Below are 23466 nucleotides of genomic sequence, written 5' to 3' on the forward strand. Positions count from 1 at the left end.
TCCGCCTCCTCTGCTCCCCTCCCGCGGTGGCGGCGCGGGGCGCGGCGGGGCTCGGGCGCTCCCGCTCCCCTTTGTTCGCCGCGCCGATGGCGGCCGGGCCGGGAGCCGGCCCCGGGGCGCCCAGCGAGGCGGAGGCGGTGCAGCTCTGCCGCAGCCTGGAGGTGGGCACCGTCATGACCCTCTTCTACTCCAAAAAGTCGCAGCGACCCGAGCGGAAAACTTTCCAGGTGAAGCTGGAGACGCGGCAGGTCACCTGGAGCCGCGGCTCCGAGAAGGTCGAGGGGGCCGGTGAGTGCGCGGCGGGGGAGCCCGGCGGGAAGGGGGGCACAGGGGCTGCGCTCCCTCGGGCGGGGCTGCGGGGCCGGAGCCCTCCCGGGAGCCGCCGTTCGGGGAGCGCCGGGGCTCGGTGGCGAGGAGAGGAGGAGAAAAAAAAAAAAAAAAAAAAAAAAAGGAAAATAATGAACCTCCAGGCTCTCCGTGCCCGGCATCTCCCCGCGGGCAGCCTGGGGGGCGGAGAGGGGTCCGGGTCCCGGCGTGGGGCCGACCCCGACCGCCCCGTGCGCGGGGGATGCGCGGGAGATGCGCGGGCCGGTACCGCCGCTGCCCCCGCCCAGCGCCGCCTCCCAACTTTCCGCATCCCTGTTCGGCACCAAACTTCCCCTGGGATAAACGCGGTGTTTTCCCGGGTGGTGCCTTGGCGGGCAGCACCTAAGGGCTGTAGGGAACCTCAGAAGGAAGGCAGGATTAGTGTGAGCCCTTTTGCGGTTGCACCTCGGAGCAACAGATGAGACCAAACGGAAAAGGTTAAACAGTAGGAAAACAAACCCAAAATATTGTGCTGTAGTTCCGTCCTCTTCCCCGTTGCCCTCTGCGCATCAGCCCGACGATGATGGCACAGGGTCAGGTGAGCCCCGGCTTCCTGTGCTGGATGGGGACAAGGAGGACAGAGGAAAGGATGCGTAAGAAACCTGAGTGTAAAACCAGGTTTCTTATGCATGGGCGTAAGGTGGGAAGGGGGTGAGATCTGGTATGCTCTGCACTCTTAAACTTGGTGTTGGTTTCCCAGGTTTTCTTCAATTGTCCTTCCTGCCCCTGTGTGCAGCAGCACGAGGACAGAGTCTCTGTTCTGTGTGGGACATGAGGAAGAGGGGACGTGCATGAAGGCCAGGCGGTGGGAGAGCTGGTGCTGGCTGTGGCACTGGCCTTCCCCATGCTGAGGGATGTGACAGAGGCCCAGCAAGGCCAGGGAGGGGTTGTCATCTCTCCTGGCAAGTGCTGCTGGTCCAGGATGGAAAGCTGGGATGCTGTTAGTACAAGGGGCTTAGATGAGGAAAGGGCATAGAGATGGTGGCCACATCTCTGTGGCAGGTCCACAAAATGCTAGTAATGCTAGTTTGGGGCTTTGGTTTGCCCTGAGACCCTTCGAGTCCTCTACCTTCTGCCCTGTGGTGTCTGCAGGCAGATCTGGAGGGAGTCTTTAGCATCATGAGGATGTGAAGCTCCCCCATCTCTTTCCCAGAATGGCCTGTGGGAGTGATGAGGCAGTGTGAGAGGGAGGAGAGAGCAGCATTTTATTGACCCTGGGCTTAAGTTGTTCTCAAACTCAGGCAGAGTAAATGTTGGTTTTGCTGGGGAGATTCTGGTCTTGGGCAGAGCCCACAGCCCACGTGTGCCCATGGGGGACAGAGGTCCCCAGTGGTGTCTGCATGGGTGATTGTTCCTGGGGACAGACCTAGGTGTGTCCCTGTAACCTTTGGGGGAAATCTGGAGAACTTCAGTTTCTGTACCAGAACTGTGGGCCTGACAATGATAAAGCCATGGCTGCAAGGAATTCTTGTGCTGTGCAGACATCCAAGGGCAGAGAAAGCAAAGAGAGTGTTCTAGGGACCGAGATGATTGTGTTTCTTTTAATGTCACAGAGGAAAATTCCTTGGGGCCTCTCTACTGTGCACAGGCACGGTGTCTGGCTGGTGGTTTTGGGCTCTGGGCTCCCCATGTGTGCCTCCCAATGCTCGTGGTGTTCCCACACTACGTGTGACCCTCCCAAGTGGCCAGGTGGGCCTTGCTGGACACAGAGGACATCAGGCTGAAGAGCTGCTGTATCTTCAGCCCCATCTCTCTGATACCAGATGCTTTCCCCACAGCATCCTCTCTCACCAGAGCAACTCACCCTGTCCTCAGTCCCCTCCTCTGGTGTCACCCAGCACCCTGAGCTTGCAGGGCTGAGGAGCAGAGCTTTGCTTTAACACTTCCTGGACAGAACTGTGGGGCTCCAGCTGGAAATACCAGCCTGTGTACACAAATAGTGCCTCGGTTTCTAGGCAGGCAAGGCAAAGCCATGGGATCGATGGCCAGCAGTACTAGGTTCTTGGCCAGCTTCCCTATTTTTATCTGGATGTGCTTTCTGGGCAGAAAGAGGATGCCTGGGAAAAGCCAGGTGTGTGACAGCTTCACTTCAAGGTATTCCCCTCCCGGCTCATCCCCCTGAGGTCGACATTGCCACGGCCATGGTGGGAACCAGAGGGGGAATAATCTGGAGTTGAGCTCATCACTTCCAGTGCAGGGTAGTGCCAACCATGGGCAATGACTGATCCAGTTGTCCCCATGAAGACAAGCCATGCCAGCATAGGGAGCAGTAGGTTGGGGCTGGTAGGAAGACTGGGTTTTACTTTTTGTGGTGGTTCTGGTTTGGCCTCAGCTTGCACTATGAGGAGAGTAGCCAGCTGTCAGGAGGTGAGATGTTCCTTCTCATGGAACAGCATCTTCACCAAACGGTGTCTGGGGACTTACAGGTCCAAGATTGCTGTGTTCATGGGTCAGTAATGGATGTTCTTGTGTTTCTTGAGAGCTGGAGACCACCAGGGAGTTTGGACTACTCTGGATACACGTTAAATGTCTAAGTAGGAATGATTCTGGGGTTTTATCCATTTCAGAACAGGCGAACATCCACAGTGTATCACATACGGAGGTTTTGGGCTCAGGACATGTCTGTGTGGATGGCCATGTCTTGGAGAGGTCTGTCTCCATGGATACTAACTATAGCGGATCTGTGCTCCTTTCTCTGCTCCTGGTGGGTTGTGCAGAAAGGAGATGTGTATTTGTCCCAGGGAGGGATGGGCAAGGATGGGGGACCTGGCTCCATGGCTGACAGTGTTGGAAAGCTGTGGCTGCAGCTTGGGAAGCTCCTGTTGCATGGTGGGCAGTGCATGAAGTGACAGAGGTCAGCTGGCTCATCTGCAGGTGGCCTCTAGCACGTGGGCTAACGCTGCAGTGTGCCAGGAGGAGAGGGCTCTGGGCACAGCCACTGCCATCGTTCCTCGGTGTGGTGGTGCTCATTTTGGAGCTTTGCCATCACTGTCAGAGGTGTCATGGAGCAGCTGCTGCCCCAGGATCTGCGGGGGCTGGTCTGTCAGTACTTCTGATCTCTGCTGAAGTCTGGCGGGCTGCAACAGGCAGCCAAGTCTTTGCCTTAAAACAATGTTTGGGTGGTGCTTGGCTTTCTGTGCACACTGATGTGGAGCTTAGAGGAGAGCAGAGCCTGATCAGGCTGAAGGTCACCCCACTGCTGGAGAGAGGTCCAGGGAACCCCTGTCCTCTGTGCCTTTGGTGCCTCAACAGCCTGGTGCTGTCAGTCTGAGTTCCTCACTCTGCCATGCTGCCGTGCCCAGAGGTGACGTGCCACCTTTATTTCAAGTTACTGAAGCCAGCAGGGTCTGACTGACCTCTGCAAGGAACTTTTGGCACTTAAGGATGAAGGTCTCTCTGTGCTTCAGCATCTCCTAACAGCAGTGAGGTAGGACAGGGGGCTGCTGGCTGGGGAGGAGCCTGTGCAGATGTGGCACCTGGGGCATGGTTTAGTGGTGTACCTGGCAGTGCTGGGTTGGTGGTTGGACTGGATGGGGACTTTTCCTCCCCTAATGATTCTGTGAAGGGTTGGGTGGCATCACCACATGTGCTGGAGATGGACAGGTAACCAGCTGACCTCACTGGCCACCATGGAGCTGCCCAGCCTTGCCTGCCCACGAGCCAGGAGGTGCTGGGGGACGGAGAGCAGAGAGTGTGGCTGGTGTGACAGCCCTCTCCTCGTCCCCTGCTTTGTGACCCTTGTGTAGTGCTTTGTGAGCGCTGCATAAAGACACTGTGTGTGTCCCCCACGTCTGCCCTCCGTGAGCAGCTCTGGCTGGGCAGCAGGGCCTCCAGCCAGCTGGGCTGCCACATGAGAGCCTCTTCTCTTGGACAGGACCCTGCTCCTCCTTGAGCTCTTCAGCTCGCTCCGGAGTGACGGGAATCTCCATGAGCTGAGGGCTGGGGAGGAGGGGTAAGCTCCCCTGGGCAGGAAGCCTTTCCCTTTCCAAAGCAGTTGCCTCCTTCTCCTGTACTTCTTCAAAACTGTGCAAGATGCAATCCAGGTTTGTGCCAAAAAAAAAAAAAAAGCCTTTTTTTCCTTTTTTTTTTCAATTAATACTTGTTTTTATTCATAGGCTTCCAGCCAGGTTTAATTACCAACGCATTGCTTTCTTGCTAATCAACTCTGCAGAGGGCCTGGCTGCTACAATAGGAAGAGTGCTAATAATTTTCTATTCTTTTTGTTAAGCACCCAGAGCAAAGTAGAGCTAATCCCTCAAGTCAGTTGTCTTTCATGCATTTATTTTCTTTTAAACTTCCTGTGTTAACTGATTCTTTATTTTTAATAAAAAAGGGTCTTGCATTCTTACCTTCTCATGCTGGGGGGGGGGGTTATAGGCCAGCTTCAAATTGAACTGTTTGCCTTGAAACACGTCAGAAAATTCAGAGAGTTTGCTCAGAGAGTGAGCTGAAAATTTGGAGCAGATGTTTGTTTTATAGGGGAGAAAGAGTAGGAAAAAAAAAACTACCTCACAAAAACCCTGGTTGCATTCTTGCTTTCAGTGAAATGAGCTCAGTCCCTTGGAGGTGGAGAAAAACCATCCCGTGTAAAAGAAAAGAAATGAGCTGTAAAATATTAATGCAAAGTGGCTCTGAAGTGTGGCTCGTACTCGCCTCAGCTGTTTCAAGCACCAGCCTCTTTCATTAGTCCACTGGGGCACAGCTTCTTTAATTATGTTTTTTTTCCTTAAGCTGAGGAGCTTGGAGCTCTTAAGAAGCGAGTGAGCCAGAAATGGTTTTCAAGGATAAAATAACTTCAGAGTGAGCTCCTCTTGGGGTGCAGGGTGGCTCCTGCACCGGAGGGTCCCTTCCTGCTCCTCCACCCATGGACGCAGGATGCAGCCCCTGCAGTGGGCAGGAATGGGAGGAGGGAGCTCCCCCCGAGGTGCCTGGAGCTTGGGTGGGAAGGGGAGAGCGTGGCTTGTGACTGTTGGGATGGCTGAAGCTTCCCCTGCGACGCTCTGCTGTGGGAGCTTCTTGAGGGCAGGTTTTTGGTGTCCCCCTTCCTGCTAACAAGGACATTTGTGCTACCCACAGAGCAAGTGAGCTCAGCTCTGCCTTCACCTCCAAACTGAAACAGCCTCTTCCCTCGCTTCGCATCCCTTTGTCATCCCAGTTTTACTCTTGGTAGCATCTTCCAGGAGGAGCAGGTTAGAAAACCCCTCCCCATGCAGTAAGACATGTTACCTCCTCCCTTGGCATCTCAAAAGCTTCTCTGCAACCTGGAGAGCAGCTGGAAGTTGGCTGGCTGGCGTTTTCCTCTAGTACCTGCACCCACGTCATCCATCCATCTGGTTCCTTCCTCTGCCAGTCAGCCACGTGGAAGGAATTGGCTTATGGGGTTCAAGCCCACTAATTAGAATGTGCTGGAGAGGTTTTGCAAAGTCTTGGACTGATTATTTCTCACCAAGATCAAGGGGCTGAGTTTTTTAGGGCTTGGCTTTCTCCTTGCCATGGCTGGACACCATGTGTGGCAGCAGGAGCACCTGAGTGAGCTGGATCTGAGCATCTGGCCTTGCAGAGCGTGTGCCGAGAGGTGCCACGCTCAGCTCCGTCACCTCCCATCACTGGGGGCTGTTCTGTTGTGGGGTTTCATACAGGACTTCAATGTGCCCCATCTCCACGCTGAGGAGCTGAGCCAGCAGCTGCCCAGCCCAGTCTGGGATCTCTGCTGCTCTGTTTGAGCTGCCTTGCCTGCACAGGGGGGGGTGGTGGGGATGGTCATCCTTATCTCAGAGCGTTTGCTGGCTCCTTATCTGATGGCAGTGGCTGCCCTGTGAACACCCCCAGGACATGCTGACTGTCAGGATGCCCATGGCCTGTCCCTTGCCTCTGTGAGCAGGCGTGTGACCTGCATATCTTACAGATTGCAGACACAGGAGGAAAGGCTCTGCAGCCTTGAGTCAGTGCTAAAGTCCCCAGCCCTGAGCAGCCCTGAGGTCCCAGTCCCCAAGTGCTGCCTGTGGTAGGGCAGGCTTGGCCAGTGAGTTGCCCAGGAGAGCAGATTTGGTGTAAATTCTGTGTTCCTGGGAGCCTGGGCACTGCTCTTTGGCTGGGACCGTCCCCTCCAGAGAGCACTGGGGCTGTTGTGTCCTTTTGGAACTGACCCACGTCAGAGTGTGCTGTGATGGGCAGCCTGGCCAGGATGTAAAACTTGGGAACACTTGGAATGGAGCAGGAGCTCTCAGAACAGAAACTCACTTACAGTTTTGGCTACATCACACAAACTTCTGCTTGAGTTGCAGGCTTATTGGTGAGCTGCAGCAGCTCAGCCTCTGGATGGCAGCTTCAGAAGCTGCTGGAAGTGGAATACATTTGATTGTGTGTCCAACTCCTCTGTCTCTGCCGAAGTGGGATCCTGCTGGGGTTGGCTTGACAGACAGTTTGTGCTGAGCATCCCATCCAGGCCATGGGACAGGCTGGCAGGAGCTGTGAGCATCCTTTGAGATCAGCCTGGGATTGCTGTCCTGCAGCACCACACTGGTGGTGGGCTGTGGTCTGGTAGGTGAAGAGGCCAGCAGTGACAGTCTGTGCCTAATGCTGGGTCAGCCGAGAGCTGGGCTGGTGGTTCTGGGCTCAGAGGTGTGTGACAGTGGCTCTAGGAGCTGTGTGGCCTGGCAGGGCTGCAGCCAGCCCCTGTGCTGTGTCCCTGCTCCTGAGCTGCTGCAGCTTCTGTGAGACCCAGTGTAAAGCTCACAGTGAAGGAGGGTGTGGGGAGTCCAGGAAGAACTTGCAGCATGTGGTGAGGAGGTGTGGGCCTTTGAGCACAGAAAACCCGAGCAGCTCCGAGTTTAAGAACCATTGGCTGCACCTTACCATACAGTAGAAGGAAATGGGTGAAGTCAGTGGAGAAGAATTTTTACTTTTCTAGTGTTCTCTGAGGTTTAAGGGCAGTAGAAATCAGAAAATTTTGAAGCTCTTACAATGCTTTTGGAAAGTTCCCCCCCCCACATCCTCCCTCTTTTCCCTTAGCCAAACAGGCTTGGCAAGTGGATGGTGGAAGATGATGCTGGAATAGAGCAACTAGAGGGATACCTGTCTAGAGAGGGATAAAAGGAGAGAGCAGCTCTGTGTGTTCAGCAGGTGCACAGCAGCTGTATGGAGAGGGCTGTGTGGTGCCTGACATCTGGGGGTGCTCAGCTCACTTGGTCGTGGTGGTGGCTGCTGCTGGTGCCCCATATGAGATCAGTTCAACATCTAGCCCATCCCTGCCAGTGGCTGTCCTGCCTGCACGGGGGTGGCTGCCTGGCTGATCTCATGGCTTCTCCCTGCTCATCTGTTCCACCGAGCGTGGTTTTGCTGCCGGAGGTGTTACATCAGACCATGGTGGGAGAGTGTCCTCCAGACCAGGGAGAGCCCTCAGGAAGGGACATGGTTCCTAAAGGGACTCTGTAGTGCTGCAAAAAGCTGTTCTTCTAAATGGTTTCAGTCTTTAAGTTTTGAGTATTCTTATTTTAAACAAAGTGCTGTTTTACATGGAAAAAGCTTTTTGACACTGATTCCAATGAGAAACTTCCTCATTTCTGAGAATTTTCAGCCTTTCTGGAGTTCCCCCGGCACTTGGAACTCTAGGCCAGGGCTGTCTGCTTCTGATCTGCCAGGCTCATGCCTCCTGTCCCAGGTGTCCTTATCTCTGAGCACCTTGCTGGCTCTCGATCTGTCCTTGTCATCTATTGAACACCTTGATACACTGGATGGCAGGAGGATTCAGGATTCTGGAGCACCCAAACAGCCATGGGCTGATGTCTCTAGCAGAAGCTGGCCACACTATGGCTGTACAAATCAGCAGAGCTTTAGGATGCTGCCAGCCCATACTCTGAAAGTCTCTGTGATTTTCAAACTGCTTTTTAGCTCCATCTCTGCTGTGGTCTGGTGGCTCTTTAGCCTGATCTGGGGTCGTGATTTTGGCTGGCTGGGGAGCCATGGAAAGCCTTCCAGAATCTGGGATGAACCTCTCCCTTGTTTTCTTCTGCAGGTCCTGCCTTCTGTTTTTAAACATTTGTGGCTCTGAGGTTTTGGTCAGTCCCTCCTTGTGCTGTCAGTAGGGCGCCCCAGAGTGTTCCTGGCTGTCCTAGCCAGGCAAACCCATGGTGCTGGTTTAAAATCATCCCAGGGAAGGTCATGGTCCAGCACATGATCTCCTGTGATGTGAGATGTTCTGCTGAGCTCTTTGCCCACTGGCCTTAGGGATGCAGTGGCCAAAAGCCACAGCAGAAGGGGCAGGACTGTGACTTACAGGTTGTGTTTTTTCCCCAACCCATTACAAACACATTTATTTTCTTTTTCTTGGAATATGACTCTTTTTTTTTTTTTTTTTCCCTGCCTTAATATATGGAATCCCAGAGCTGTGCTGCCTTGTGTTTGCAGCCCACCCCCAGCCTTTATCCGTATGGAGGGGTGTGCAGGACTCCTGCCTTCCCAGTCGTGGTCCTTTGGGAAGTGACCTGCTGGCTGAAGTATCTTAGGGACAAAGGTTGCCATTTCTGCTAGCTCCAAACTCCATCCCCCACGAGCTGGATGTGTGGTGTGTCCCCTGCACAGCCAGGATCCCGGTGCCTGGAGGCATGGGTGCAGGAGGGCCACTGTGCTCTGGGTGACACACAGCCATGCTGTGGGTGCTCTGCTGCCTCCTGACTCTGGGAGCTGCTCCAGCTGTCCTGCTCTCCATCTTTGCTGGAGCTCCTCTGATTCCCTCTGTGGTATCCTGTGCTCCTCTCCTCCTGGGATCCCATGCAGAGCCCCATCCTGCTCCCTTTGAGCATCACCCGTGGCAGGACCACACCAGGCAGAGCTGGAAATCGCCACATCCAGGACGGCTGTCACTGCAGGCTGCGCTCTGCGGGGACGCTGGGCACAACAGCTGCTTGAGATCTTTTTCCTGTTTACTTGCTCCTAGAAGTGCTGATGGTGTGGTGATTAAAGGATATCCCCCCTGCATGTGCCAGTGCATCCTTCATCCCTCCTCCTGCTCCTCCTCACCTCTGCTGGAGTAATCCTCAGCCCAGGTCAGATCACAGGGCTGGCTGCAGGTGGGGGCTTGGCCGTGCTGGGAGCAGGGAATGTCTGGGAGGATTTTCACCTCCTTGGCTCCCTGCCCTGGAGATCTGTGCCCCATAAACCTGCTTCCCAGCTGCCAGGAGGTGGGGCAGGGGCTGGCTGGGTTTGTTTGCTGAGCATTTGGACACTGCCTGTCAAGGTCCTTCTTGGTGTGAGGCTCTCGTGCCCCTGGCTCATCAGAGCAGAACACAGAGCCTGCTGCCTTGTCTCTCCAAGCTCCTGTGCTTGGATACTTGCTCTTAGACATCACTCATCCATGTCTGGCTCCTCTTGCCAGGATTCCAGGGCACTCTGGATACCCTCCTTCTCTCCTGAGCTTGCAGTCCTTATCCTGTTAATTCCTGCCAGCTCACAGCCCTCCTCAGCTTCAGAAGACCAAAAAGCTGTGTCACTGATTCCAGAGCAGACCCTAAGCAGTGCAAGGGCAGTGGGGAGTTGGCTCTGTTTGTCTCTATGCCCCACCAAAGCAGCAGAAATTGATTTTTATTGGATTTTTTTTTTTCGCTCTTCTATCTCTCACATGTCCTGTAGTGCTTTGTGTCAGCCTGTTCTCAAGGTCTTGCTGCTAGCTGGATTATTGTCTTTGTAACCTCCAGCATCTCAGGCTCTGGGGCTCGTTGTGAAGAGCTCTAGAGGTGAGGGAATTACATTTTTGAAGCTTTGATACATCAGGTTTGATGTGAACTGTGGAGCAGGTTGGAGTGCAAACAGGAAGAGGTCTCCGGTTCTGGGGACCAAATAAATCCCGGGTGAGGTCATTAAAAAAAAAAAAAAAAAAAAAAAAAAAAAACCCACCCAGTTCCTAGTGGTTTCACACCATCACCATGAGCTTCTGCTTCTCCCTCATAAACTGAAAATGCTGTCATGTGCCAGGGCAGTGTGTGGCTTGGACAGTGTCTGCTCAGTGCCTGGACATCTTCAGTTGGATGGTGCTGTAAGGAAGTGCCATTGGCTGGTTATCCCCCAAAATCTTGCCTTGGCATTGGAAGGTGAAACCAGCCTGGGGGGTCCCGTTGTGGTTAGTGCAGATAGAGCAAATCTGGTGGAAAGGGAAGAGGAGAGTCACTGTTTCCATTTGTAGCCACTTTGGGACAGGTTTGATTTCTCCAGCAGCTGCTCTGGTAACTTTGTGTCTGGTTGGTGTTGGGGTGGGTAGAAGCACTCAGGTGGAGAATCCAAGGAGGAGGAGGTGACAGGAGGAGGTGCCTCTGCATTTAGTAGTTGAGCTGGTCCAGGCCGTGGGCCTCTCTGCAGACAGTGGCACTGAGGGAGATCGAGGGGAGGACACACATCTGGAAGTCACATCTGTGCTCTGGCAAATACTCAAGCCTGCCAGTCTCAGAACAGCTTTTGGGTTGAGCATGGGATAGGAAGGGGTCAGGCTGTTGTGGTGACCTCAAACAGCTCTGCAGCAGATGGGATCTGCATCCTTCTCTTCCCAGTGTTGCCCTCACAGTGCAGAGTTCAAGCCCTGGTAGGGACAGGGACAAGCCATTTCCCTGCTGCCCACTGAGGGTCCTGGCCAGCAGGCATCTCTGTTGTAAATTGCTGTCACGGGAACTTGATTGCATCATCTGGTGGGGTGGATGAAAACTGAGTCACAGCATTTGAGCATCACTGACATTTGCTGCCACTGTGACAAATCTTTTCTGTCCTTTGGTTTTCACTCCTTGCCTTTGTGCCCTGTCCTGGGGACAATATGTCCAACTCTTGTCCCCAATTGCTTTGTGACAGGGCATGACCCCATGGCATGAAAGTTGGGAAGGCACCTTTGTTGAGTGCAGAAATCTCCAAAATGTTCCAAGGAGATCTTGCTGCTGTTGGACACTCAGGTCCCCACATCCACCTCTGCCAGGGTTTCCTCAGTGGCCCTGCCAGGCTGTCAGGCTGTGAGCTGTGCTTTCAGAACTGCTGGATTGCCACCTCTGCCCTTCTGTCCTACTTGGTTTCTGCCAATCTGCTTGGTCCCATCCCCTTCCCCTCACTGGCAGTGAGCACTCTGGCTGAGAGCCTGGGGACATCAGTGACCCTGTAAGGTCCAGGAGAGGGGTGCAGAGACCTTGCACAGAAGGGTTCCCTGTTCAGCCCTTCCATGAAGGACCTGCCCAGAGAGCAGCTCCCTTCAGCCTCTCACCCTCTTCCATGCTGAGGCACAGCGTGTATTGATGCCTCATCAATCTGTCCCTGCCCACCTCTGGGTCTCCTTACAGCTGTAAGGAGATCTTCCCTGGAGGAAGGAAGAGTGGCACAGGCAGGAGCTGTGCACACAGATCTTCATCCCATCCTCCCTCCAGTTTATTCTGCTCCTTAAAGGTCATTGCATTTCTCACCCCGGCAGGGCGGAGGGGGATGGAACCTGCCATGCCATGCAGGAGACAGGTCACCTCGGGGGTGGACTGGGGAGCCTTCCCTAGGCAGGCTGTCCAGAGCACCGGTGCTGAGCTTCCCCTTTCCAGATGAGTCACTGGAACTTTGTGTCTCTCAGGGCGATGACTGAAGGGTCTCTGCTGGCTGCCACCAGCCTGATTTCATCTGGGACAGGGACACCGACGTCTTCAGAGCAGCATCTGTGGAAGCAGAAACTGGGGCTTTGCCTCAGCTGGAGCCGCTCTGCCTCTCTTTGGGGTGGAAATGTGTTCCTGTGTCCTTTATGGTGACTGCAGCAAGTCCATGGCTCACAGAGGTGCCAGCCTTGCATGTGGCAGTGGGTACAGCCAGCAGCCCTGGATGCCCAGCTTGGGATTTGGTACAAAACCCCACAGGTCCACAAAGACAACATTTCCATGGAGGACAAGAGGGAGCCCCAGCGCATTCCAGGAGGATTGCTGGAACCCTCACTTGGCATTTGCCATCTGCTGCCTGTTTCCCCACTGGCTGTGGGCAGAGGCTGTGAGGTAGCAGCATCCTGCTTTGCTCACTTGGAGGATCAGCTTTGGTTTTTTACGCCTATCTTCTTGCAGCTGAGGGTGAGCAGGAGAGATGTGCTGATGATAACAGGTTAGGCAGCTGCCAGCCCACAGCTGCCTCTGATTCTCACATCAAGAGGATGTTCAAGAGCTCTTGAAGGCCACCTGCATGAGGCTGATGCTGGCAAGGCAGCCTGGGAAAAGGCCACGGTGCCCTGTAGAAGCAATGTCTGGGCAGGACCTCTGCCTCCCTGCTCCAGCCCCTAACTGGGATATGTGTGGGGTGGAGGAGGGGAGGTCTCTTCCTCACATCCTCTCAGCAGCATCTCCTAATCTCCCTGCACATCTCCTGCAGCTTCCTCTGCAGGTGATAAGGATTGTGTGGGGGGGACAGGGGAGGGAGGAATAGGAGCTCAGCAGCCACAGGACATGTGACCGGGGGGCACAGCAGAGGCTCGGGCAGGCAGAGGCTCGGGCAGGAAGCCCCGGTGCCCACAGAGCAGCCAGCACATCCCCATGTGCCCTGCGTGGGCTGCCCGGGGCACGCTGCTGGCACTGCCGCCCCTTCCCAGGTGATGTTCAAGCTCCCTGCCACATCCTCTCAGTCCACATTGAGTGACAGGATTGCTGAGAGGCGAGCCAGGATCTGAGTCGGGATCCAGGCTAGCTCCAGTCACCCTGGCTAGCCAGGAACGCCCCGTTGTCCCATCTCCAGCCCACTGAGCTATTCTTCCCCAGCATCTCCCCTCCCAAGGTGCTTTCTGCATGGATTTTGCTGGCACTGGGGTAGTGATATTGAGACAATTGCTTCATAGCAAAATCCAGTGGCTTGGAGCAAAAAATCCTGTTTGCTGATGCAGGTGAGATGAAGCACCTTGTTAGAGCAACCTGAGACACAGCTGAGCTGAGTCTGGAGGAGTAAATAGCTTTTTGCCTGCTTCTTTTCCTGAGGCAGAGGTACCACCTGCGTGTTGTAGCAACAAGAGCAATGGGACCCACTGATCCCCTGGCACCAGGATGGGTCCTTCCTGGGTCAACAAGGGAAGTGAAAGGATGTTTTAGGTGGATTTGAGTGCTTAACTGAAATGGCTGCATTGCCTTTTAGTTCATAGGGGGTGAGGGATGCTCTGGGGCACAGGGTGCTGCTGCTTTGGTGATTGTTGGCCTCCGTGGGTGGCTCAGCCATGCTCCCTACCCTCTGAAAAACCAGTTAAGGTCAAATGAGAGGCCTCAGCTGGTTTCTTGCTGTCCTGTCTGGATAAGCCATCTGTTAATGGCACTGGCTCTTCCTCTGGAAACCTGATAGCCGATGCTGAGCAGCGGAGGGGGATGTGGTAACTCGTCTGTCTCGGAGCAGGGATGTTCAGTTCACCCTTACTGTGCCTGCTTTAGGCTTGTCGATGGAGGGAAGCTTGTGGCCTTGAGAGGCTGAGCTGTTGTCACTCTGAGCACCAATACTAATGTGACACTGGTTGGGCTGAGTGCTTGGCTTCCTCCGAAGGGGATGCAAAGGGCAGGACCGCACGCGGCGTGTTCCTTACGGGTGCGACACGCGTGGCCTGAGAGCCACCCCAGTTCCTCCCCGGTGCCAAAGCCCAGCTCAGGTGGGTCTGCCCCATTCCCCCCGCAGCCCGATGGAGATGGGGCTGTGCAGGGCAAAGCCGCGGCTGGATGGCCAGCGAAGGGCAGGGACAGGCTCCAGACTGAGCGGTGCTGAGGGCCCTGGCCCCCGGCCAGCGAAGCACTTAGAGCTCGCCCGGCCCATCCCGAGCTCACCGGGGAGTTGTGGTGGGTTTTTGTTTTTCTTGCAGGCGGTGTTGGGTTGCAGCAGCAGAGCCAGGGGCAGGGCTGCTGGTGGGGGGAACACCCGGCTGGTGGGTGCCAGCAGGAGCAGGTGAGCCAGGATCCTCCTCCAGGCTCCTGCAGGAGCAGGACACCGGCCGCTGCTGGCCCAAATGTCCGCTTCAGGGGGCTTCCACTGAAATATTAAAAGGGAGGTGGCACTGCTTTACTCTCCATGCCGTTGCGTAATAGATTTTTCTTGTATTTTACTCACAGGCACATACATGTCTTTTTCCTCTTTCTCCCCGGGGGCCACCTGACCCTCCAGTGCCCCTTCCAGTGATGGGAAGCCCAGGGGTGACCACATGGCTGTGCTTAGTGGGATGGATCCACAATGCTAAATAGCAGGAAGACTCTTTTTTTAAACCTCTTTTTCTTTGCCAGAGTGAGTAGGCTGGAGACTTTTCCGCTGCCCCCGGGCAGGATCAGTCCAAGTCAGCCAGCTGAGGTCGGGCTGGGCTGGCAGTGCCCCCGTGGCTCTCACTGCACCATTTCTCCCCAGGGAGACACAGACCCAGCAAAGCCTATCGAGGGGGTGGGTGTTTGCTTGGAGGCTGTCCATGATAAACCCATCGTGGAAAGTAATCTGGCTAAATGCTCTTTTGGTCAGCTTTTAAATTTTTTAAAAAAATTAATCAGTTTTCCAGCTTTCCAAAAATCCTCTGGAGGTGGCGATTTTGCAACCCTCAGAGTTTGTTCCAGGCTGTCCTTATCCTTACATGTTACAACACCCTATCCATCAGCGGTTAAATGAGGCTTGGATGAAGTTTCAGTTTTAAATGACTTCAAGGGTGGATCTGGTTTTCATGTAACCAGAGGGTAATTTGGTGGGATTTTTTCTTACATGGTGAGGGAGGTGGATCTGGGGTCAGCTTTTTCTTTCTGGTGCAACCCACTCCTGCTGAAAGAGGGCTCTTTGCCCAGAAATGTGACTTTTTTTTTTTTTTTGTCAGCGCTGGAGACAAAGGGAGGGCCAGGCTGTTTCTTCTGGCAGTGGGCTGCAGGGAAGTTTGGGAGGTTGTGAAGGGCATAACTGTTTGTAAAGCCATGGGATGGCTCAGTGTGCACTGTGGAACCATGTGGGGAGCTCAGAGCATCTCTGGACTGGATGGGCTTTGCTGCCTCCCTCCCGGAGCCTCTCCTGGCTCCTGTCTGCACACCCGCCCAGGAGGGCTGGAGAGGAGCCAGCCCATTCCAGGCTCCAATCTCATCCGCTGCTCATCCACCCCAGCTTGCTGCTGGCTCTTCTCTGGGGCATCCAGCTCTGCCAGGCTGCAGCAGGGTTCATATTCTATCAGAGAGCTTCCCTCTGCCATCTTTGCGGGACCAAGTTCTTCCCCTCTTGCCACATCCCAGGTGGGATAAGGACCAGTTTGTGCACTCTGCCTCCCCAGCACGCCCTGGGAGAGGGCAGCTCTGGGAGGAGGAGGTGTGGCTCACCTTGGTGACAGAGGACTTGTCTTCAGAGGGCTTGCCCCAGGTCACCCGCCCAGGTTTGCACATGGCCCGTGGAGCTGGGACCCCACCAGGTGCTTAACCCCGTGTGTTTGCCCACATCCTTGGTAAGCCTTTCCCAGCAAGGACTGGAGGTGCAGCCCCATGGTGGGACACGTGGGCCGTGTCACGGAGCCCACGCCACCACTGATGGGGAAACTCGCTGGTGCTGAGCAGGGCAGAGCCTGCAGAGTGTCTCTGTGAGACCTGGGCTCGAGCAGAATCCCTCCGCCCCTCCTTTCCCTGGTGGCTCCCAGCCCTGTGCTTCCAGAGGGAGGGCTGGTGCAGGGCAGCCTCGGCTCAGCCCTGGCTGCCTGGGGATGGTGCCATTTGTGCTTGCTGGGCTTCCTGCTCACAGTCACTTCCTTCCAGCTGCCAGGGGGCTGGCAGGGTGTTGGGGGCGAGGCTGCTGTGCTGCTCTGTGGTGAGAAGAGGGCTGCACAAACCAAACCCCAGCTGCCTTCCCCAGCACACTCAGGCAGGTTTGGGAGAGCGAGAGAGAGGAGCAAGCAGCTGCAAGTATGCGTGGGCTGGAGGTTCCTGCCCGATCCTCACGGAGGCTGCCCTTTGCCCTAGGAATTCCCTGCGTGCTTTTGTCCTTGATAAGCACCTCACTTGCTCCGGGGCTCTCTCCACTTCGTGGATTTTAGGTATGCACTTTGTAACACCAGCCCTGCCTCGCTCAGTGGTAACCTGCTGGTGCTCTGTGCAGGGAGGGGTGAGCACAGGGCACAGCCAGCTCTGCAGCATCCCAAAGTGCAGGCAATATGCTTGCAGTGTGGTGCAAAGGCAGGGCATATTCCAGCACCTTCCTTTGGTAGTTATTACCTGGTAAATTACCATGAAAATTCATCTGGCATGTTTTCCCCCCACTGTGTTGGTCAAACCCTGCATCCTCCAAGGACAGGATTAGCCTTCAACCCCACTGTGTTTGTCCTGGATGCAAAGACCTGAGCTGTGATATGGGTTTTTACAGGCTAAAATAACCTGCTGTGTCACTAAGGATATGAGCACATGGGTAAGATTATGGCAGGGCATGCTAACATTTGATCTGCCAGACAGCTCCTTTCCAAAGGGTAGATGATGCCTCAAAAAGTCACATTCTTGCTTATTTTTGGAAGCTTGTCTGTCCTTCCTTTGCAGCCCCAAGGAACTGGGTCTTTCTATGCTCTTGTCACAACTTGATGTGCTTTGGAGGGTTATTAGATTCACAGAATATCCTGAGTGGGGAGGGACCCACAAGGATCATGAAGTCCAACTCCTGGCTCTGCACAGGACACCCCCAAAATTCGTAGAGTGGTCAGTCTGGATATGTCTTGTGCCAGGCAATGAGCAGGCTGCCACTGTCTCCAGGTGCACCCTGAGTGCTGCACGGGAGCAGGATCCAAGAGAGGATCCCATATTCTTTGTGCTTTACAAGTCCTCCCGAAGTCAATCCCTGTGTCTGCCTTGCTGTGGGGTTTGGAGAGAGCATCGTCTCTCATGATGCAGTTTAGTGCTGTGGGTGATGAGCAGGTCACATTTCTGTCTAGTTTTAAACTGCAGTAAACAGAAGTGAAAGGCGAGATGATCCACAGTGAGTGCAGTAAGTGGAGTTTAATTGGGATGAATTACATGCCAGGTTTGCAGCAATCTCCGTCCTGCATTGCTCAGAAGCATCATCTGCTTTGGAAATGTGACTCAGAAATGTTGTTATTTGATTCCCACGAGCATTTAAGAAACTATTTTTCCAGGAAGCAAAAATTCTTGGGTTTGGGTTGGGTTTTGTTGTTGTGGTTTTTTTTTTTTTTTTTTTTTTTTTTTTTTGCCTTGCTGCTGCTGTTGTTTTCTCTTTGTTCTATGGCAATAGGAGTCCTTTCCCAGAATTTCCTCTGGGGAGGGAGGCTGTGAGATGCTCCCTTACCAGTGTCTCTTCAGCTCCTTGTCCTTGCTTAGCACTAATGCTCCAGCATGCTCACAGCTGCCCCTTCCTAGGGATCCCTGTGGGGGAGACATTCAGCCATTTTTGGGGAACACAGAGGTAACTGGGGGGTTCTGGCTGGGGAAACCTCCTAGGGAAGTAGTAAGAGGGGGCTGTGCTTACAGGATGTAGGCCTGGGGCTGCCGTCATGTAATAGGTGCTAACCCAGCTCTTCAGATGAGTAAATCCACTTCATCTGTGCCCTTCCTTCTCCAATGCCATAGGAATTCCAAGCTATTCCCTGAAGGTCTCCTTTGTTTTCCCTTTCTCTTAGTGGATATTCGTGAAATCAAAGAGATCCGTCCGGGAAGGAACTCCCGTGATTTTGACCGGTACCAGGAGGATCCGTGTTTCCGACCAGACCACTCTCACTGCTTCGTTGTCCTCTACGGCACGGAATTCCGGCTGAAGACCCTCAGCTTGCAAGGTAAACTTCTCCTGGACCTGGGGTTGTGCCAGACAGGGTTGAACCACAACTTGATCCTCACAGGACCCAAACAGTTTCGATGCTTGGGGACAAAGACAACTCCCAGCTCTTGGGAACTGGAGGGGGAGGGAGTGGGACACGCAGGGGGAAGAGGTGCAGCCAGCCACATCCATCCCACGGGAGAGGAGCAGGGGCATGGCAGGGAGAGGAGCCAGCCAGAGCATCTGTGTCGGGGGGAAATGTTACCAGAAGGGGGATGAAGCAAGGAGTAGGGCGCGTAAGGTGCTGGGGATAGTCCCAAGAGGTTTGGGTTGTTGATCAAGCCTGTGTGTCCCTTCTTCCCACTTCTCCCATGCATTTTCTACAGCCACTTCTGAGGATGAGGTCAATATGTGGATCAAGGGGCTGAACTGGCTGGTGGCAGACACTCTGAGGGCACCCACCCCCCTGCAGATTGAAAGGTGAGGAAAGCCTGTCCTTTTCCTGCACTTGTTTTCTTTTTCCCCCCTTCTGTCTGTTTTGACAGAAAAAGGTGAGCACAGTGATATCTCATTCCCTCTCTGAGCTGTGCTGACCCAGCACTTCTGCCTCTGCACTCCAGAAGCTTCATCCTGCTGACCCCAGCATTTGATCTCATGCATCAGGGAGAAGGAGTTTTACCACAAATTGATGTTTCTGTGTGTGCACAGCCTGTGTTATCTGTAGCACTTCAGTGCAGAGGCATTTTTAAAGCAGAATGAATTTTTTGTATGAACGTAGGGTAGGCTGCCTGTGAAAGGGGGCAGAGCCAGGTTCTCTGGTGGGAAGGAGGGATGTGGGAGTGGATGGTTTGGCACTGAGCATCTTCCAGAGAGAGGTTGGAGCAGGGGCTGGTTGTTGAGGAGCTGAGTGTGTGCCTGTTTGTGCCTTCCCACCTAGGTGGCTCCGGAAGCAGTTCTACTCCCTGGATCGCAACCGGGAAGACAGGTGAGGAGGGAGAAACCTGCAGTCGTGTTCCGGGGAGGGTTTGAGCTGGAAGGGTTCACTTTGATTTGAAACCCCAGCCTTTGAGATTTTTGTTGGGCTCTGTAGGCATTTAATGCTCACTTTCAAGGAACCTTAATCCAAGTCCCAAACTGCCCTTTTCACTGAATTAAAAAAAGCATTAAAAAGCTGTCTTGTTTTCCTGACCTATTTCTCAGCTGTTTAGACCCAGTAACACTTTGAAAGCCCACAGCTGTGAAACACCTTTCCCCCTCCTGGCACCACCCAAGGAAGCAGACATCAAGGAGCCAAGAGGCAGTTCAGGGCACCCCATCAGGGCTGAACTGGGTTGTGTTTATTACTCTCCACCCTGTTTGTTCTATTCTCCTTTTCTGAGGCCTGTAAGGGCATGGATCATCCCACTGCTTGGCTTGTGGGGCTCTTGGGTGAGTACTCTGTGTTGTCCTAGCAAGTAAAATGCCATGCTTGTCATGAGAAGGTGAGGGAAGGGAATTGGGTCATGATTCACCATGTGATAAGGGAGGGGACATTTTCCTGTTGGGGAGGTGAGTTCCACCGTGCTCTCTCTCTGTCCCTCTGCCATCAGCAGTTTCCCAGTCCCAACACTGGCTGCCAGCCTGCTCTTACTGAGCTGCTGTTGTTTGCCTCCTTCCATCCACAGGACATGCTTCTCCCCTGTGATGTTAACTGAGCCCATTAACCTTTCAGCATTGATTCCCGTGTTAATGTGCTCTCCTGGGGGCATCAGCCCTGCCTCCAGCTGCTGTGCAGCACGTGGGTCCCACCTGCCCCTTTTCCATGCTGTGCTGTCCAGAGAGGGCTGACTGGAGAGCACTGGGGTCCAGAGCATCCTCTGCCTTGTCCTTGTTGTGAGCCTGCCAGGACAGCCAGCCAGCGCACAAACTGAACCTGTCCAGGAGCAGGGCAGCAGTGTGCTGCATGGGGCAGATCCTGCTGCACTGGACGTTTTTGCCTTTGCAGTGATTTCTACTGTGGCGTGACGAGAGCACCCAGCGGGATTTTGTGGAGGAGGGATAAATCCTCGCAGAGGCAGAAAAGGAAGAAGAGGAGCTTTAATCTGTTGCAGCTGCTCTGCATGAGCCACACACCTTTCAAATCCAGGCTTGGGTTGTATACACAGTGGTGACTGGGCACGTGTTTCCTAATTCTGCAACGGAGAGCACTGAGGCAGGTGCAGGGGTAGTGTGTGGAGGTTTTGGAGGAGAAGTGCAGGAAAAGTGGAAATAATTGGTCCTCTTTTCCCTCTGGTTATGCAGTAAAACGGATGAAATGGCATCCCAACAGTACAAAAGGAGATTGCATGTATAGATCTGTCTGCCCAAGGCAGATCAGCAGAGCTGACAGCCAGCCTGTTGCATCCCTGTTGTTTCTATTGATATCATCTTTCTATTAGCATTTAGAATTAAAGCAGCAAAATCCAATATATTCCTTACCTGTCACCCACAGGGAGAGGTTTCAGTGCAAAACCCTTAATTAGGAGAGCTGCTGCTCCAGCCTAGGCAGTGAGAGGAGCAAAACATGAACAGAAGGGATGTGAAAAGATTTGGGGTCTTCCCATTTACAAACATTTTACAAGGATCCACGTGTTTTCTGCAAGGCAGAGGCTACAGTTACGTGACATACACATCTCCTGGATTAAATCTTGGCCCCTGTGAGGCATTTCAGCATTAAATTTAATGTCACTGAGCTCTTTGCTTTTGCTTCTCAGCCTGGAAGTGGGTTTTCAAAGGGAACAGTGAGTTGTGATTTTCTTTTAAAAAAACCCCACTTGCACACCATCCTTGATCCTTTCCACAGCAGATAGGGTTTTGGCAGCTGCAGAAATCATTCCCAGCATTTGTGTACCCCATGCCTCAGCCTCTTGTGCTGCAGCCCTTTCTTCTCTCTGCTCTGCGCCTTCCCCTGCTGGGGGCCGGGCCGTCCCTTCCAGCACCAGCAGATGGTGGCTGTTTCCACTGGCTGCTGGCCCTTTGGGTATTTGTTTTTCCAAGGGAGGTTAGGTGGAAAGAGGAGGATAACAGGATGCTGGGTTTTTTTCCTAATTGCTGTGGAGGAGACTGTTTCACCTCTGGCCAGGAGAGCTGCCCATGGCTGGGAGCAGCATTTACAGCACTAAGGGCTGGCAGGGGAATGTTTCCATCCCCTGTGAGAGGGCTGGGCCTCTGGCCTGTTGGTCATGAAACCTTAAAAATTGTTCCATAGAAAAAATCGGTTTATTTTGTTTTCACTTTCTAGTCTGAAAATACTACTAAGCTGTTTATCCAAGGTCTCCAGCACTTTAAGATGATGAATAACATACAATAAATAAAATCCTTCTGTACCCTGTCCTCCTTCTGTAGCCAAGAGGGAAATGCTGGTCACAGCTTTGACAGGGCTTGCTCTTGTCACATCAGCGAGCAGGGCTGTGGTCCAGCACCTCCTGTGAAACAGCTCAGCATCACCACAGCTGAGTGTCAGCTCCAGTGAGTCTGCAGGGGTGGCTGCTGCTGGTTCTGCTCTTCCAGCCTCTCCTGCTCTTCTTCCATGAGCTTTTTTGCAGTCTCATGCCCTCACCAAGGAGGGATTGCTGCTGGGCAGCCCTGGGGACTCTGTGTGTCCTGTTGGGGTCCCATGACAACTGTTACATGCTGTGGTTGCTGACATGTGAGGGCATCTCTCATTGTACTCCTGGCTCACTCCACACATTTCTCTGTCACCCAGGACCCCATGGCTGGGACCCCCTGCCTGGGGGGTCACACAGCACCCTGCACATGACTATGGATGCTGGGTGTGTTGGAGAAGGGAAAGGGCAGGATCTCCTCCCAGAACACTCACTCTGAGCCCCCAGGGTAACTTCACCTGCCCAGGGAGGTAGAGGTGCAGGGGAGATACTCGTGCTCAGTGTGTGTTGCTGACTGTACAGCCATGAGGGAAGGGGAGGCTGGGGCTGTTTCTCAGCTTTTTTTCCCTTCTTTTTCTTTTTCTGTTCTGCCAGTGAGTGGCAGGACACTGCAAAGTCCTTGGATGGCCGGGTGCTGGCCTCGGGCACGGCACAGGAGCTGGGCCAGGTCCTGCTCTGGCCGTATGTGTCCGGTCCCCAGGGCTCTGAGCCCAGGAACAAGGGCTCTCTGTGTCCCGCCGGCTGCCGAGCCCTGGTCTCTGCAGCGCCTGACACCAGCCGGTTTCTCCCTCTCCGTGGAGCTCTCTCCATCCCTCCTCCTTCCTGTGGTGTTTGAGATCACCCTGCTTTCAGGGACGAGTGTAAAAAAAGATGTCACGTGTGAATGCTAGCATGCCCCTGGGTTAAATCCCCTGTGCAGGACATCTTCCCTGGTATTTTTATATTTGCACTCCAAAGCCATAAGGATTTCCAGACTTGCCCTATGCTTTGTGGGATGGGGGAGCATCCTGTAGGATCCTGTGTTCCCACGTGCTCAGTGGGGGACAGAAGCACCATCTGTGATTGCAGGGGTGGACTCCCAGGACTTGCTTCTAAGGCAGGAGCTGCCAGAAAATGATTGGACACAGACCCCTCAGCTTCTAAATCCTGCAGATGGGAGGCATCCTCATTTCTCCTTGCTGCAGGGCTGGTGCCCCATGTGGGGACAGCTCAGGAACAGGCTAGGGCAGCCCAGAGCTTCTTCCTGCCTGTCTCTGCCTGCTGGGGTGTGGGATTCTGCTCAGGGTTGGCACTGCAGCTTTCCCTGGTCTAGGAAGCAGCACCTTTGGTGTGGAGGGCTTTTGGGAGCCTGCCCTCCCTGCCTGCAGCACGTGTGGCTGGGAGAGCACAGCCAGGCACGATGTGGCAGTGCTGTGCCTGTGGCTGGGGACCAAAAATGGTTTTTTTACGTTCCTTAAGATAAAATTAGCTGAGTCCTAGCCACTTAGAGAGCCTGTCCTCCTCCAGCAGGCCAGGGAGTGGGTTTTGGAAGGGAGTTGGTCACCCAGCATCCATGTTGGGGCACAGATACTTGAAAAAGGCTTCTTCCTGGTCATTCATTTAAAGCACTGGGTGCTGCCTGTCAGCTGTGGCATCAGCTCAGTTGGGCAGAGGGTGCTGGGCTCACCTTGCTCTGTCAGGAGTTGCAGGAGCAGTGTTTGCAGTCCCCACTGACACGCAGATATCTCTCTCTGTTCTCACATCTTCCCCACTGTTCCCAGCCTCAGCATCGCTCTGCGGTCAGGCATCCATCCTTGTCACAGCTGATGTCCCTTTGGGCACAGCCTCTCTGTGCATGTTCCAGCCCCAGGGAGAGACCCCTCCATCCCAGACCTCCTGAACATGTCTCCCCTCTTTCCCAGGATCTCTGCCAAGGATCTGAAGAACATGCTGTCCCAGGTCAACTACCGGGTCCCCAACATGAGGTTCCTGCGGGAGAGACTCACGGTGA

The 23466-nt window shown here is 54.1% G+C and overlaps 1 protein-coding gene across 5 annotated transcripts in view; it reads left to right on the plus strand.

Moving 5' to 3' along the window:
- The window catches only part of PLCG1 (phospholipase C gamma 1), a 41440-nt gene continuing 17974 nt past the window's right edge, over window positions 1-23466 (plus strand). For 3 of the 5 annotated variants that reach the window (XM_068207520.1, XM_068207521.1, XM_068207522.1), the window contains exons 1-5: window positions 1-288; window positions 17939-18091; window positions 18459-18552; window positions 19010-19057; window positions 23378-23462. In XM_068207520.1, the coding sequence (XP_068063621.1) occupies window positions 87-288; window positions 17939-18091; window positions 18459-18552; window positions 19010-19057; window positions 23378-23462 (582 nt within the window). In that variant the 5' untranslated portion in view covers window positions 1-86. Of the gene's footprint in view, window positions 289-12571; window positions 12736-17938; window positions 18092-18458; window positions 18553-19009; window positions 19058-23377; window positions 23463-23466 lie in introns of those variants that run through there. The other 2 variants (XM_068207523.1, XM_068207524.1) reach the window with 2 other exon arrangements.

Source organism: Anomalospiza imberbis, chromosome 17, assembly GCF_031753505.1.
Source record: "Anomalospiza imberbis isolate Cuckoo-Finch-1a 21T00152 chromosome 17, ASM3175350v1, whole genome shotgun sequence".
Taxonomy (NCBI): Eukaryota; Metazoa; Chordata; class Aves; order Passeriformes; family Viduidae; genus Anomalospiza; species Anomalospiza imberbis.